At 44.0% G+C, this 15,409-nt stretch overlaps 1 protein-coding gene across 2 annotated transcripts in view; it reads right to left on the bottom strand.

The window, feature by feature from the left end:
- The window catches only part of LOC143930417 (uncharacterized), a 159,507-nt gene that overhangs the window by 110,859 nt on the left and 33,239 nt on the right, over window positions 1-15,409 (bottom strand). For both annotated transcript variants that reach the window (XM_077454722.1, XM_077454723.1), the window contains exons 2-3: window positions 12,303-12,416; window positions 10,518-10,574 (exon numbers count right to left, since the gene is read on the bottom strand). In XM_077454722.1, coding sequence (XP_077310848.1) covers window positions 10,518-10,574; window positions 12,303-12,416 — 171 coding nt within the window. The remainder of the gene's footprint in view (window positions 1-10,517; window positions 10,575-12,302; window positions 12,417-15,409) is intronic.

Here is a 15,409-nt window from a genome sequence, read left to right as displayed (position 1 = left end):
CCAAAAGAAAAGTTTCCGGTTGGCATCATCATCAAGGCTAACCCGAAGGGCTGGATGGACGAGGAGAAGATGAGTGAGTGGCTGAGAGAGGTTTACGTCAAGAGATCGGATGGCTTTTTCCACAAATCTCCGTCCCTATTGATCTATGACTCCATGCGCGCCCATCTGACCGATACTGTCAAAACCCAAGTGAAGAAAACTAATTTGGTGCTTGCCATCATTCCGGGTGGATTAACCAAAGAACTCCAGCCACTAGATATTGGTGTCAACAGGTCGTTTAAAGTTAAACTGCGAGCTGCATGGGAGCATTGGATGACAGAAGGCGAACACACATTCACCAACACAGGGAGGCAACGCCGGGCGAGTTACGCCACTATCTGCCAGTGGATCGTGGATGCCTGGGCGAAGGTATCAGTCTCCAGTGTCATCCGAGCTTTCAGGAAGGCCGGAATTATCACTGAACAGCTAAGTACCGATGACAGCAACGAGACTGACTCGGATAATGATGAGAATGATGAGAGAGATACGGGCGTGCTTGATGCCGAAATCGCCCAATTGTTAAACTCAGACACTGAAGATGAAGAATTTGATGGATTTGCGGGAGAAGAATAAAGTGAAAAAGTGAGTGTATTGTTTTCTATTTTACTGAACAATGTTGAGAGTTAAAGACCATGTTATGGTTATTGTGAAAAAGTTGAATAAAATTTGACTTACCGTATCAGTTTTGTTTCATTTAATGCGCCTTATAACCTGGTGCGCCTTATATATGAAAATAAACCCCGTTAGTAGCCGATCATTGCTAGTGCGCCTTATAACCCGGTGCGCCCTATGGTCCGAAAAATACGGTAATTGGAAGCTGATTTGTTTAAGAGTTTTTGCGGTAGCATTTTTCAGAGGTTTTTAGCGTTTGCGTTTTTTAACACTTACTGTATACAAAAAACGTGTGGCTCAAAAACGCTGATATATGCAGAATACCTGTGTTTTTATAGCGTTTTTAAGCTTTTATCAGAATTAGAGAATTTTCACAGTTAAAAAATTCCTCAAAACCCACTAGTTCTGGGGTTATTTTCCAGCCTGAAAACACCCCTGACAAAAAAAAAGCTGATAACAGCCTATGTGTGCATGGACACATAGAATACCATGCTGGGGAATTTACTGGCTGGAGAAAAAAAACACCTGACGCCAGAAACAGCAGCTGTAAAAACATCCAGTGTGCATGGGACCTTACATGTACATCCTAACACTGCTCTGACAGAGAAAGAATACAACTAAATAACAGCACACATACATCCCTGATTGGTAAGGCCCCACTAATATAATAATAAATCAATCAGGATTCAGATTTATGAAAAATGGACCATCTCACATCCAACATGTGCAATTGCTCTTAGGAGAAGTCTGACCATTATTGATGATAGTAACATTCATGCTCTGTATACTTAGGCCTGGTTCACACCTATGCATTTTTAGTGCTTTTTGCATTTTCCGGATTTGCACTACAAAACGTGTTCCATAGGAACCCATGTTAAATGGACTGTAGTGCAAATCTGCAAAAAGCACTAAAAACATACCTCCCAACTTTTGTAGATGGGAACGAGGGACGCCTATTAGCAAAAGTATGCAGGCATAGGACCCATCCCCATAAAGGAGAATTCTACAAAAAAAATTATTAGTTAAACCCACAAATGCTTTTTACCACTACTATTCCCTTTATATTGGCTTTTGAAATCTACTAATGCAGCAATTAAAAAATGTGAGACAAGGTTTAGCACTGGGAAACACTTTTTTTAAAAGATAAAAAGTGCATTTTATATATAACTATATACAGGGCCTTGAAAAAGTATTTATACCCCTTGGAATTTTTCACATTTTGTCATGTTGCAACCAAAAATGTAAATGTATTTTATTGGGATTTTATGTGATAGACCAACACAAAGTGGCACATAATTGTGAAGTGGAAGGAAAATGATAAATGGTTTTCAATTTTTTTTTTACAAATAAATATGTGAAAAGTGTGGGGTGCATTTGTATTCAGCCCCCCCTGAGTCAATACTTTGTAGAACCACCTTCCGCTGCAATTACAGCTGCAAGTCTTTCTGGGGATGTCTCTACCAGCTTTGGACATCTAGAGAGTGAAATTTTGGCCCATTCTTCTTTGCAAAATAGCTCAAGCTCTGTCAGATGGGATGGAGAGCATTCAGAGATTCAGGTCCATGTCCCCCAAGACACACAGACTCTGGGAACCATGTATATGCCCAAAGACTATACTTGGTTGTTAATTCTGAACAATACACAATCCTTGAAAGAGCTGATCACATTGACCTTCGGAGATGGACTGTTTGGTCACCGAGGCTGCCTTAAATGCTGTGTTAATTAACGTGTTAATTATGTAATTGTCTTTTAAGTTGTTGCTATAGGGGAGGGGGGAGTATCCATGAGAAGCCCTACCTCATTATCTAACGCCTTGTGTTAAAAGTGTATAAAAAGGCTGTATTCTGTCCAATAAAGCATTCAAGATTCTACAAGCTATTTTTGGCTAGACTTGTATTCAATGCAGCTATGATACTATATCTCTCTGATGGTCAGACTGGAAGAAGCAGGATATACTGACGGAACCACTCAAGCGGAGTGTGGGATAGGATCCGTCACAGCCCACATGGCTTCTTGCATACTTAAAATGAGATTTCTTATGGCTTTCTTTCAACAATGGCTTTCTTCTTGCCACTTTTCCATAAAGGCCAGATCTCTGCAGCTCCTCCAGAGCTACCATGGGCCTTTTGGCTGCTTCTCTGATCAATGCTCTCCTTGCCCGGCCTGTCAGTTTAGGTGGAAGGCCATGTCTTGGTAGGTTTGCAACTGTGCCATACTCTTTCCATTTTCGGGTGATGGATTGAACAGTGCTCCATGAGATGTACAAAGCTTGGAATATTTTTTTTACTTTCAAAGATTTTTATTGAATTAACAGAGAACGTAAAACATAACAGATACCTTGTTACATGTGTTGAAGAGATGTTACATAGCCGAAACTCAAATAAAAGGTTACATAGAGGACAGCAGACTACTAAGATCCTAATACTCTGGACTAACTCCTCTAGTTCCACCCACACACCTCATGTACGGAATCGCTATGTCAATATTTATACCATTACATGACCATATCCACTGTCACTACCGAATAAATCCAAATAGTGGCAGTGGGCCCCTCTTAAAGAAATAAGTCCTTATGTCACTCCTCAGAGTCTACAAGGCCGAAGCCGTAGCTAACATATAGTCAGAAAAAAAGAAAGAAAAGAGACTTTTCCCCTGCAGCAGGGGAAAAGTCTCTTTTCTTTCTTTTTTTTCTGTCGCTATGTCAATAACCTACTGGGCCTCACCTGCACCCCAACTGGGAACACACTGTGACCTGGCCCCTTCCATCTGGATGGAGGTCGTCAAATATGGTGTGGTAGGTGGAATCTACCGGGAGTAAACTCTACTTTCCAACTCCTCAGCCCTCCTAGGCAGACAGATTACGTAAAGAGGATCAGGGAGAGATCCTGGAGGACGAAGGAACAAGGGTAAACTTCGGATGAACGACAGGGGATGGAGGGCAGGGGAAGGTGGGGGAAGGAAGAAGGGGGGAAAGCATGTCTATGGACGAGCAGCATCCAGACCCATATCGTGCCCTGGGAACTAAGGCCTCACTCCCGGGATAAGGGATATGCCCATGTACTGAGCCCAAGGCTCCCAGGTAGCTTCGAATTGGGCTGTGGAGTCTAGTAGGATATCAGTAAGCTTCTCTTGTAACATTAGCCACAATATTTTCTTAATGGTCACTTTAAGGGAGACCCTGGGAAGTTTCCACACCTTGGCAATTGTCAGCTCCAAGGAAAATAAAGTGAATCAGTTTACGAGTGTGTTTCGGAGCCTTGGGGAGATTAGCATTAAGAAGGGCGGTGGCAGGGCTTCTTGGAAGAGGGAGGTGAGTGATTTTCCGTATTAGGGCTAAAAAATATTTTTACAAAAGAGCCTTATTCTGGGGCATTCCCACCAGATGTGAGCCATGGAGCCTACCAATTGGCAGCCTCGGAAGAATCTGGGATTAGCGGGGTACATTATGGAGAGTCTCGCAGGGGTCAAGTACCACCTGGTAATGACCTTGAGATTGGCCTCTATCAGTGAAACATTTCTAATGCCTTTGTAGGCTCTGGAAAAGGAGGCCTGCCATTGCTCTACCGACATGCCAATTGCTAGGTCGTTCTCCCAAGCCGTCATACAATTGGTTTTGGTCGGGCGGTGAGCAAGTGCCTTATATACAACCGAGACTGCCCCTCTCTGCTCTGTAGCTTGTCCGCACCACGACTCGTACGGTGTGAAGCCGGGGGGAGACGGCTTTTCCGTCCAAATTTTTAGAAGGAAGTGCCGTATCTGATAGAATCTGAAATGTTCTGAGGGCGGCATCTCAAGCTGGCTCACACAATATCCCAAGGTGATTGGGCCCTGTGCGTTGAAGAAGTGCCCAATACGATATAGACCCTTATCAAGCCACCATCTAAAGGCTTTGATATCCTGGCCCGGGGGGAAGTCTGGATTGTTAAGCATGTGTGCCAATGGTTTTAGGGGTGATGTCAGGTGGGGACAAGCTTTCAGCTTATCCCATAACTGTAGTGATTGCGAGAGGATTGGGGAGGGAATTGGGGGTCAGAGCCTGGGGGAGGACCAGAGCAGGAAGTCAAGTGTAAAGGTCGGAACAGCCTGCCTCTCCAGAGAAACCAAGTCTGGTTTTTCACTTCTGCTGTACACAGTGGAAAGCTGTGCAATTCTCGCTGCCTGATAGTACCAGAGGCGTTGAGGGAGTCCCAGGCCCCCCTGAGACCTGGTATTGTACATGGTCCTTTGGGGGACCCTGTGGCCCCTACCCCCCATATAAATTTGTTTACTTTGGTTTGGAAAGACCGTAAGTGGACTAGTTTAATGTTGATGGGCAGGGCTCTGAACAGGTAGAGCAGTCTCGGGAGCATAGTAATTTTTATGGAGTGAATCCTGCCTAACCAGGATAATTCTCCTTTCTCCCAATGTCCTAGGTCAGCCTCAAGTTTGCGATAAACGGGGGGGTAGTTGGCTTCATACAGCTGCTCTATCTTGGCAGTTATACTAATCCCAAATACTCTATGGAGGAGTAACTCCATTTAAACTGGAAAGCATTCTGAAGAGCCGACTTCGTTTCTGGCCTAAGTGAAATGTTGAGGGCATGAGATTTAGAGTAGTTCACTTCAAGTCCTGAGATGACTGAGAACTCTTTAAGAAGTTTGCATAAGTTTGGGAGGGAGGTGGTCGAGGAAGCCAGGAATAGAAGAAGGTCATCGGCAAATAGGCCACATTTGTGGGTTTGTTTCCCGTCCGTCACTCCTTGGATGTTGGGATTTGAGCGAATGGCAATGGCTAAGGTCTCAATTGCCATCGCGAAGATTAAGGGGGAGAGGGGACACCCCTGCCTGGTTCCCCTGGCAATAGTCAGTGGGTCGGAGTGCTGGCTCTGAATTCGGATCATTGCTTTCGGGTTGGAGTATAGGGACCCCAGGATCCCCTTAAAGCGAGGACCGAAGCCCCAGGTGTTAAGTAAGGTGAAGATGTATGTCCAGTCTATAGTGTCAAAAGCTTTATGGAGGTCCAGGGATAAAAGCATCCCCTTCTGTTTGTGGTTACCAGTCCAGCTGGATTGGAGAAGGGAGACAATGTCGACTGCTCTCCTAATCTGAGCAGGGCCTTGTCTGCCCGGGATGAAACCCACTTGGTCTTTGTGGATGTAGCTTTTGATAAAGGAGGCCAGGCGATTGGCTAAGATTTTGGTTAGAATTTTAAGGTCATTGTTGATGAGTGAAATGGGCCTGAAATTTTCTACTTCTTCATGGTTTTTGTTAGGTTTGGGAATTACAGTGATGTAGGCTGTGTTGAGGTGTGGGTCTAAGGGGGAACCCTCCATTTTGAAGTTGAAAAATGTTGCCATATGTGGAGCCAGTATTTCCCCAAAGGTCTTATAGTATGGGGTCGAGAGGCCATCTGGCCCAGGAGCTGATGCAGTTTTCAGACCTTTGATAACCGCCAGAACCTCTTCTGCTGAGAAGGGGTCCTCCATAATATCCTTATGAGCTTGTGATAAGGTCGGTAAACTGAGATTTTGAAAAAAGGATGACAGCACTGGAGCTTTCACTGTCGAGGTTTGACTATACAATTTGGCGTAGAAATCATGGAAGGCCCTCAGGATTTTAGTCGGATTGGCAGTGGGGGGTTGTCCATTGATCCTTATTTTGGGGAAGGAGTATGTATTGGATTTTGGTGTGAGTTTGCAAGCTAACATAGAGCCTTATTTGTCTTTGTGGAGGTAGTATTTGGCTCCGCTCCATCTAAGGTGTTTCTCCGCCAACGCGGTCAACTTAAGGTTAAGTTCTAGTCTTGTTGCGTCCAGTTGGTCAGCTAAGGTTTTTGATGGACATGCAGTTTTCAGGTCTGCACATTTGGATTCCAAATTGCGGATGTCTAAAAGGCGTTCTTTTTTAAGACGGGAAGAGAGTTTGATGAGTTCTCCTCTGTGACCTTGTGAGCAGCCCACAGAGTTTCCGGGGAGATGCCTTCTGTCGTGTTAATGGAGAAGTACTCTTTGATAGTGTCAGCTATATATTTGGCGTGTACAGGGTTGCTGAGGATAGACTCATTAAGGCACCAATGGGCGCCACCTGTTATGGTGATAACGTTGCGAAGGGAAAGAAGGACCATGGAATGGTCCGACCAGGGTGAGTCTATTATCGATGCTTTAAGGGCCAGGGGGACTAATGTTGAAGGGACAAGCATATGGTCAATCCTCGCATACGATTGATGTGGGGAAGAGTAGTGGGTATAGTCCCTGCTCTTAGGGTTTAATTCCCTCAAAATGTCAACTAGCCCCTTAGAGGAGAATTTTCGCTATTTCACTACTCATTTTGGTGGGTCTAGTCAGTTGTTCTTTAGGGGGCTTTGTCTTATCAAAACCCTGGTCAAATGTGACATTGGAGTCGACTCCCATAATAATTTTGCCTTATAAGAGCGGCCCCAGTGTCGAAAGGAGGGTTTGAAAGAATTTGGCTTGTCCCTTGTTGGGAGTATAGTATGAAGCCAAGGAATAAAGTATTCCTTCAAACGTCCCCTTTACGAGTATGAATCTGCCCTCAGGATCCCTATAATCTGATGTGTGAGTGAAGTTGCAGTTTTTGGAAAAGAGAATAGCTACTCCCCTAGTTTTGTTGGGTGCATTTGTTAAAGAACGTGGGGTATGAAGAATGGATGAATTTGGGTCTATAGCGAGTTGGGAAGTGCGTTTCCTGTAATAGGACTACATCAAGCTTCATAGCTCAGTAGTGCTCTAGGGCTACTCTCCGTTTCCTGGGGGAGTTCAATCCCTGAACATTGTGTGAAGACAGCCTGAGGTCCCTGTTAGTGGGGGGTGTGTTAGCCATTTGAGCAGAGAGGGGGTGCGCTCACCTGTACACAGCCACTTACCCCTCGACGGTTGCCACCCGGGTCAGTGAAAACGTACAGATTATGTTGATAGCAGGGGTCCTCGGATCTGGAGAGGCTACGTACCCAGAGACATGCTTGGAGAGAGAAGAGGGAAGAATGTGAGGGAAGGAAGGGGAGGGAAACACAAAACCATGAGACACATCTTCTGCGAAGACCGACGGTGCGCAGGCGTGTTGAAACCCACCGCACACCGTCCCATACAGTTTGGGCGCCCCTAGGGGTTGCCCAAAAACCCATGTCGTAGAGACAAAAACTGCCTCTAGGAGATGGGTGAGAGTGCATAGGGACCACCCCAGACCCTAACAAATAACTAAACCTAAAAACTAGCCTTAGCACCAAATTGAGCAAAAGCAATGTTGCTTAATAACTGTTGTACCCCAACTATCACCTGTGCCGGACCTCCCTAGAAGAGACCAGTCCCTCCATTCACCGCAGGGGTCCGACCCAAAAACCGGCCTCCCATATAGGAGAGGGCAAGAGTGAGTGGGGAGAAGTGGGGAGAGCGGAGGAGGGCAATAGCCCCCTCAGGACGGGGAACCCCTGGATGAAACCTCCCCTCCCACTCCCTCCGGTCCGAGGGCCCCAGCTTCACAGCACACCCGGATTCCCTCCGCCCCCTCCCCCTAGGAGCTGGGGTAGGGAGGTGAATCCCTTAGGTCCCACTGGCGGGAGGCCACCCCACTCCCCCCCCCCGCCCGCCCCTAAACAGTCCCAATGTGGTTCAGTTGAGCTGGAAAGTAAAGGAGAAAACATGAAAACATTAAGTCATTAAGTCCTTCTTGTTCGGTGAAAACCGATGTTGGCTGAGAGCCGAGTCATGGGAGGCAAGCCCGGGTGGGCCTGGGGGACCGTAGGAGACACAGCTAGTGGAAGAAACGGGTCATGTCGCTTACCGTGGTTCGCAACCCACACGCCCCAGCTGTCCTGCAGGTGATGTTAGCTTACACCAGAAAAAAAAAGAAGGGGGGGATACTTCATGTAACCACCGAGTAGCTGCAAACTGGGAGTACAACAAAAAGGAAAAAGAGAACAAATGTAGAACAAGTTAGATGTGGGGAGCCACCAGCTCCGTCAACTGAAAGGGCTGCCACCTGTAGAGTTCCACCCTCTAAGGGGAGAAAGGTGAGTGGAAGCAGACTTCTCTGAAGTGTTTATTCAGGGAGGATTCTTCTTAGAGCGACCATTGAGCCAAAGAGGGGAAACTGGGCTGGTCAGCGGGGGTCTCTTGGCAGATCCGGCGGAAGATGTGGAGAAGTCCATGGGAGCCTCCTGCGAGATCAGCTTCAGGTGTAGGACGAACGTGTACGATTTCCCGTGGAGGGAGAACTTCACCGCAAATGGGAATGCCCAGTGGTATTTAATTTCCTGCTGGTTGAGCACCAGCAGTAATGGCTTAAGTGACCTCCTTTTTTGTATAGTGGGGGGAGCTAGGTCTGTGAATATTTGTGTGCGGTGGCCTTGAATCTGCAATTCTGGTTGAGCTCTCGATTGTAGCATGACCTCTTCTTTGATTGCATAGAAGTGGGGTTTGACAATTATGTCTCGAGGAGAGCCGTCCTTCCTGGGGGGCCCCAGGGCTCGGTGCGCCCTGTCCAGTTCCAGGCGCTGCAGCGGGACTTGCAGGACCAGCTGAGAGATAATGTCACGTACTGTGGGGGGAATGTCAGTAATGGACTCCGGGAGGCCGCGAATGCAAAAATTGTACCTCCTAGACCTGTTCTCAAGGTCATCGATCCTTGCAATGGCCATGTCTAGCTGGTCCTGTAGAGTTTTAATATGGGCTTCATTTTGGTTGGTCCTGGAGACTGTGCTGTCCATTTTATTTTCTATGGCCTCAATCCTGGTCCCAAGGTTGGCAAAGTCCGATTTAATGTTATTCGTGATTTGGGTAGCAGAATTGGCCAGGCCTCTTTCCAGTAATTCGGAGAATTTAGAGAAAAGATTGGCTTGGAGTGCAGAAATGTCCATCAGGGAGAAAGAGGGAGATGCAGGCCCCTGGGGATGTGGCATGGGGGGTCCCTCTGGTGATAGGGGAAAATCCTCCATGTGGTGGCCCAATAGGGACTCAGTGGAGGCAGTGGATGGGGCCTGAGGCGAGCGGGGTTCACTTGAGGACCTCTGGAGGCGTTGGGGGCCGCCCTGTGCCACCTGAGAGTAAGTTAGGGTAGCGGGGGTTAACACTTGCCTCTGGTCTGGTGGTTTCTCAGTGTTTAAACGTCTCCAGAACTTTATCCCTGACCTGTCTGGTGTCTTCCTTGGCCTTCATGATGATGTTTGTTCACTAAGGTTCTCTACCAAACCTCCAAGGGCTTCATAGAACAGCTATATTTATACTGAGATTAAATTACACACAAATGGACTCTATTTACTAATGAGGTGACTTCTGAAGGCAATTGGTTCCACTAGATTTCCATTAGGGGCTGAATACAAATGCACACCACACTTTCCAGATATTTATTTGTAAAGACATTCTGAAAATCATTTATCATTTTACGTCCACTTCACAATTATATGTATTATGTATACATTTACGTTTTGGTTGTAACGTGACCAAATGTGGAAGATTTCAAGTGGTATGAATACTTTTTCAAGGCACTGTAGATCAAACCCACATTATGGACAAATAAGGAGAAAAGAGGGACAGAGGGACTTTGTTCCAAATCAGGGACAGTTGGGAGCTAGACTAAAAAATGCATAGGCTTCAAAGCGGGGCCTAAGGCTTGGTTGTCACCTAAGTTCTGCAAAAATGTATGTTTTTTTTGTAGATGTACTAGAGAAGGATTACAGCTGTTTCATTTACATTGCTGATGTAATTCCTCCTATATTCTGTTCTGTTGATGGGTGTCAAGCAGAACAGCAAGTGAGGGAAAATCTCCTTAATGAGAACACAGACACCATTTAAAATTCAACCCTCTCCTTCTGGGGCCATGGAAATGGGCTTTACATGCTGAAATCTATTTTGTAATAACTTGAATGTCACTTACCAGCTTGCGAGATTTTATGACCCGTGCACGCAAAGCAATAGATCCCGAGATGACCAACTGCAAAATACATGTTATATAAGTTATATTCTTCAGAAAAGTCTTCAGCTTCTACATACACTGTTTTTTCTAAATATCTTACTTGTCCTTTATTTACACCTAAAGTGCTTCCAAAATGTATTTCAGTGTTAGATATTAGAAAGGTAAAATACCTGCAGTTTTTTTCTAACCATCAGGGACTCGATTTGTGACATTACTGCATTCAGTTCCCAGGTCTGCATATCTACTGTGCCCATTAATAGGAGTTCTCACCATCCCTGATATTTTTTCCATAATATAAAATACATTTAAAAAAATTAACAGTAAATGTTGGAACATAAAAGGTGAGAGGGAACATCCAATTCTTCTAGATGGATCGGGAGAGAGTTTGGAATTGCGGCAAGGAAGTTGGATAGTCTCACATACAGACACCACAACTCGCAGTCTAATGATAGAATCCAGTTTATGAATCCCTTTTAATTTAATTTGCCTTTATGTATATTCTATGCATTTAAATTACATGCAGGCCAAGTTGTCCAGAAAAGGTGACAGGTACAGGGGTTGAGGCAGGCCATATAACACTTTTTTTTTTTTAGAAAAGAAAACCTATTGCTGTAACTGTTTACAGTCCAGTGACAAACAAATGAATATCTTTATAAAGTCTATATTAAACATGTCAGCCTAGGACTGCCCTATCCACTTGGTGGTAACATTGATGTGTTTTTTTAATACTCAGCGCTGCACCTATAGTCTACTGTTGTGCTAATAAACAATATAATGCCTTACACAAAAAAAAAGATAACCAATTAAAGTGCTAAGTGCCAATCTAATAAAAATAAAGTGCAATCAATAAAGTTCATAAGCAAATATTGTGCAATCAATAAAGTTCATCAAATATAGGTGAAAGAAATATGGTGACACATAAACATGTGTTGCTAGTGATTTCATGTGCCGAAATTGTGCAGATGAAGAGTAGTCAAATAAAGTTCAAGTGTGGAATAAATAGTAGACAACACATTGGGTGTGATTCGGGTGACTTCCTCTCCTGGGTCCCCACTCACCAAACGTAGTAGATATAAAAGCCTGTATGCCAAAAATGTCTTCCATCCACCGGGTAGGTTGGTGTGTCTTGCTTTTAGGGAACAGCTTCTCCTATCCTCCTCCATTGAGTTTAGGGTCCTACACACTCAATATATGGACTCCCCAACTAACAGGTAGTCAAATGCACGTATCCCACCATAGCTTTTGGGACACAGCAGACACAGCTTGGATGGTAGTTCTCTTTTTTGTGTAAGGCATTATATTGCATATGTTAATGTATGAATATTAGCACAACAGTAGGATATAGTTGCAGCGCTGAGTTTAAAACCTTTTTTTCACTTTTTTGGGGTACGTACCTTTCACTACAGCGGCAGTCCTAAGACAAATTTTGTTCATAGTTTATTTCCACAGCGCAGGTTTATAACTATATTTTTTAATTTTTTTAATACTCACCTCAAAATCTAGCCCAGATCAAAAAAGTCAGAACTCAGTAATGGCGGCCACCATACTGGCACACTACAGGTTTCCTTTGAGCAAACATGGCAATCACATTGTTTGATATACAGATGGCTGCCAAAGGGAGCATTTATTTTACTGTACCTTGAATACAATAGTGAAAACGTATCTATGCATAAAAATACCTGTGGAAAATACACAATTTCCCTTCAACAGAGTTCCTGAAAAGTTCTAGATATAAGTAATACATACAATTGTTGGTCCCCAAAATGTAATATAGCTCAAGCGGGTATTGTTTATGCCACCAATAAAGATTAGGCCGATCCCAAGTGCCAGCTGAAAGTGAGCCACAAATATCTGGAAGATCTGTAATATTAAATCAAGAGAAAACATAAATACGATTGCTATGGAATAATATTGTAGCCAGAGCTGTTTATTTTTCTCAGTAATGTTACTAAAATCAGTTTACATATTCTATATAAGTCGGTCACTGGGTAACCTTCCCATCTGGTTTATTGCTGGACATAGGGTGCACACCCTAATCACCTTGTGTGGTGCAGATTCCCCCTGCTTTCTGGCACCCCATGTATCCCCCCTGCAGTGCTTTCCTCCTCTCCTCGTTCATTGGCTGCTGTGGGGGATGTTTCAGGATGGAGAGCAGGGTAAGGGACTGGTAAATATTTAATTTATTGGCGCATTCCTTTTCTGAATGAATACTGTGAGTGATCTGTACCAATTGCTCCTGTGTTCATCCTTAACTGAAGCATAGTAAACGATGCTTACTATGCTTCAGCTTGTGAATGAACAAGAAACTCTGTCCCAAAAGTGAGACATCAGGAGTCTGTTTAGACCCTTGATATTTCACCAAAGCCCCCAATGGTGCTCCTAAAAAAAAGTAAAATAAAATAAATAATATTGTAAAAAAAAAAAATTGTAACAAATAATAAAAATGAAAAATACTGACACCAATCTCTGCTCTACTGACACCATTCACTGCTCTGCTGATATACACGCATGTGTGTTTCTGCTCTGGGGTGCACCCTCTAATGCAAAAGGCTGCACACACCAATGTTGCTGGCAATAATTCAAGGTAGTAGAAGTATTGGAGAGTAAAGATGTGTTCAGCCACTCTCCATCCACTGGGGGGGGGGGGGGGGGGGGGCAAACTGAGGACATGAACTACTTGAGACATTGTGAGGAAACCTGGAAGATTCTGAGGACTGTAGTTCACAAAGAGACTAAGTGTGATTTCAGGTTCGTTTTTGAACTACAACTCCCAGAGAGACACTAAGGAGGAGCAGTTGAGGCATTTTCCCAGGTTAAGGGAGGGGGAGGGCTCTCTTCCCACCAGGAGACCAGGACTGATACTGACTTGCTGCACCTGGGCAGAAGAAAGGATTGATTCCTGCCTGAAAAGCAGAGGCAGTGAGCAGACGGTGACACCTGAGAGTAGAGGCAGAGCGAATGTTATTCTGGGACACTGAAGTGAGACCTGGACTTTGGGGAGCCTGCTGTTCAGTTAAAGGGTCGGATGCTGAGGAGATCCTGAAAGAGACCCTTTCCCTTTAGGTGGAAGGAGAGCTCCTGCCAACATGAGACTGGTGAGCGACCATTGACCAATCCTACACAACAAATCAATCTGCGTTCAGCCATAAAACCTCAAATGAGCAATCAGCTGCTTAATCAGCTGTGATACCAGCTCATAAACAATGTGTATAAATTATAAGCAGTGCTAATAAATAAATAAATATATATAAGTTCCTGAACATACATAAAGTGCAAACGTGCAAAAGTGATTGTGCATAAAAACAGCCTGTAACCATACAGATAAACAAATCAATGTGAAGAGTTCATATACAGTGCCTTGAAAAAGTATTCATACTCCTTGAAACTTTCCACATTTTGTCATGTTCCAACCAAAAACGTAAATCTATTTTATTGGGATTTTATGTAATATGCTTTGATCTAAACCATTCCATTGTAGCTTTGGTTGTATGTTAGGATCGTTGTCCTGCTGAAATATGAACCTGTGCCCCAGTCTCAAGTCTTTTGCAGACTCTAAGTTTAGTCTAGGTTTTCTTCTAAGATTGCCCCGTATTTGGCTAAATATGCCTTCCCATCAACTCTGACCAGCTTCCCTGTTCCTGCTTAAGAAAAGCATCCCTACAACACGATTCTGCCACCACTATGTTTCACAGTGGGGGTGGCGTGTTCAGTTTTCTGCCACACTGCTGTTATACTTTTAGGCCAAAAAATAAAATTTTGGTCTCATGTGACCAGAGAACCTTATTCCACATGTTTGCTGTGTCCCCCACATTGCTTCTCACAAACTGCAAACAGGACTTCTTATGGCTTTTTTTCTTCTTGCCACTCTTCCATAAAGGCCAGATTTGTGGAGTGTAGGACTAATAGTTGTCCTGTGGACAGATTCTCCCACCTGAACTGTGCATCTCTGCAGCTCCTCCAGAGTTACCATGGGACTCTTGGCTGCTTCTCTGATTAATGCCCTCCCTGTCCGACCTGTCAGTTTAGGTGGACGGCCATGTCTTTGTACGTTTGTAGTTGTGCCATACGCTTTCCATTTTTGGATGATGGATTGAACAGTGCTCCATGAGATGTTTAAACCTTGGGATTTTTTTTATAACCCAATCCTGCTTTAAAACTTCTCCAGAACTTTATCCCTGACCTATCTGGTGTATTCCTTGACCTTCATGATGCTGTTTGTTCACTAAGGTTCTCTAACAAACCTCTGAGTGCTTCACAGAACAGTTGTATTTATACTGCGATTAAATTACACGCAGGTTGAATTTATTTACTAATTAGGTGACGTTTAAAGGAAATTGTTTCCACTAGATTTTAGTTAGGGGTATCAGAGTAAAGGGGGCTGAATACAAATGAACGCACACTTTTCATGTATTCGTAAAAAAAATTGAGAATAATTTATCATTTTCCTTTTACATCACAATTATGTACCACTTTGTGTTGGTCTATCATAATAACCATTAAAATACATTTATGTTTTTGGTTGTAACATGACAAAATGTGGAAAATTTCAAGGGGTGTGAATACTTTTTCAAGGCACTGTATATCGTAAAAAGTCCTTTTAAGTAGGATGAACTGGCATTCAACCATCCGGAAAGTGCACTGTGCAATGCAAATTTAGAAAGTATACACCACCAGCCAAAAACACTCAGTGTACACTTCTTACCAAATGTGTTGGACCATAAATTATAATGGTCATAAATGCATGTGATATACCATGGACAGATGGTCATCAAATGAAAATGGTTGTAACTCGGCACCAGATCCCAGTAAGTAACCCAGAAGATTGAAAAAATATACTGCCATGGTGAAGCCCA

The sequence above is a fragment of the Lithobates pipiens genome, unplaced genomic scaffold (assembly GCF_037356315.1).
Source record: "Lithobates pipiens isolate NorthernLeopardFrog02 unplaced genomic scaffold, aLitPip1_a1.2 Scaffold_25, whole genome shotgun sequence".
NCBI lineage: Eukaryota > Metazoa > Chordata > Amphibia > Anura > Ranidae > Lithobates > Lithobates pipiens.
This window is presented reverse-complemented; position numbering and strand designations above follow the sequence as displayed.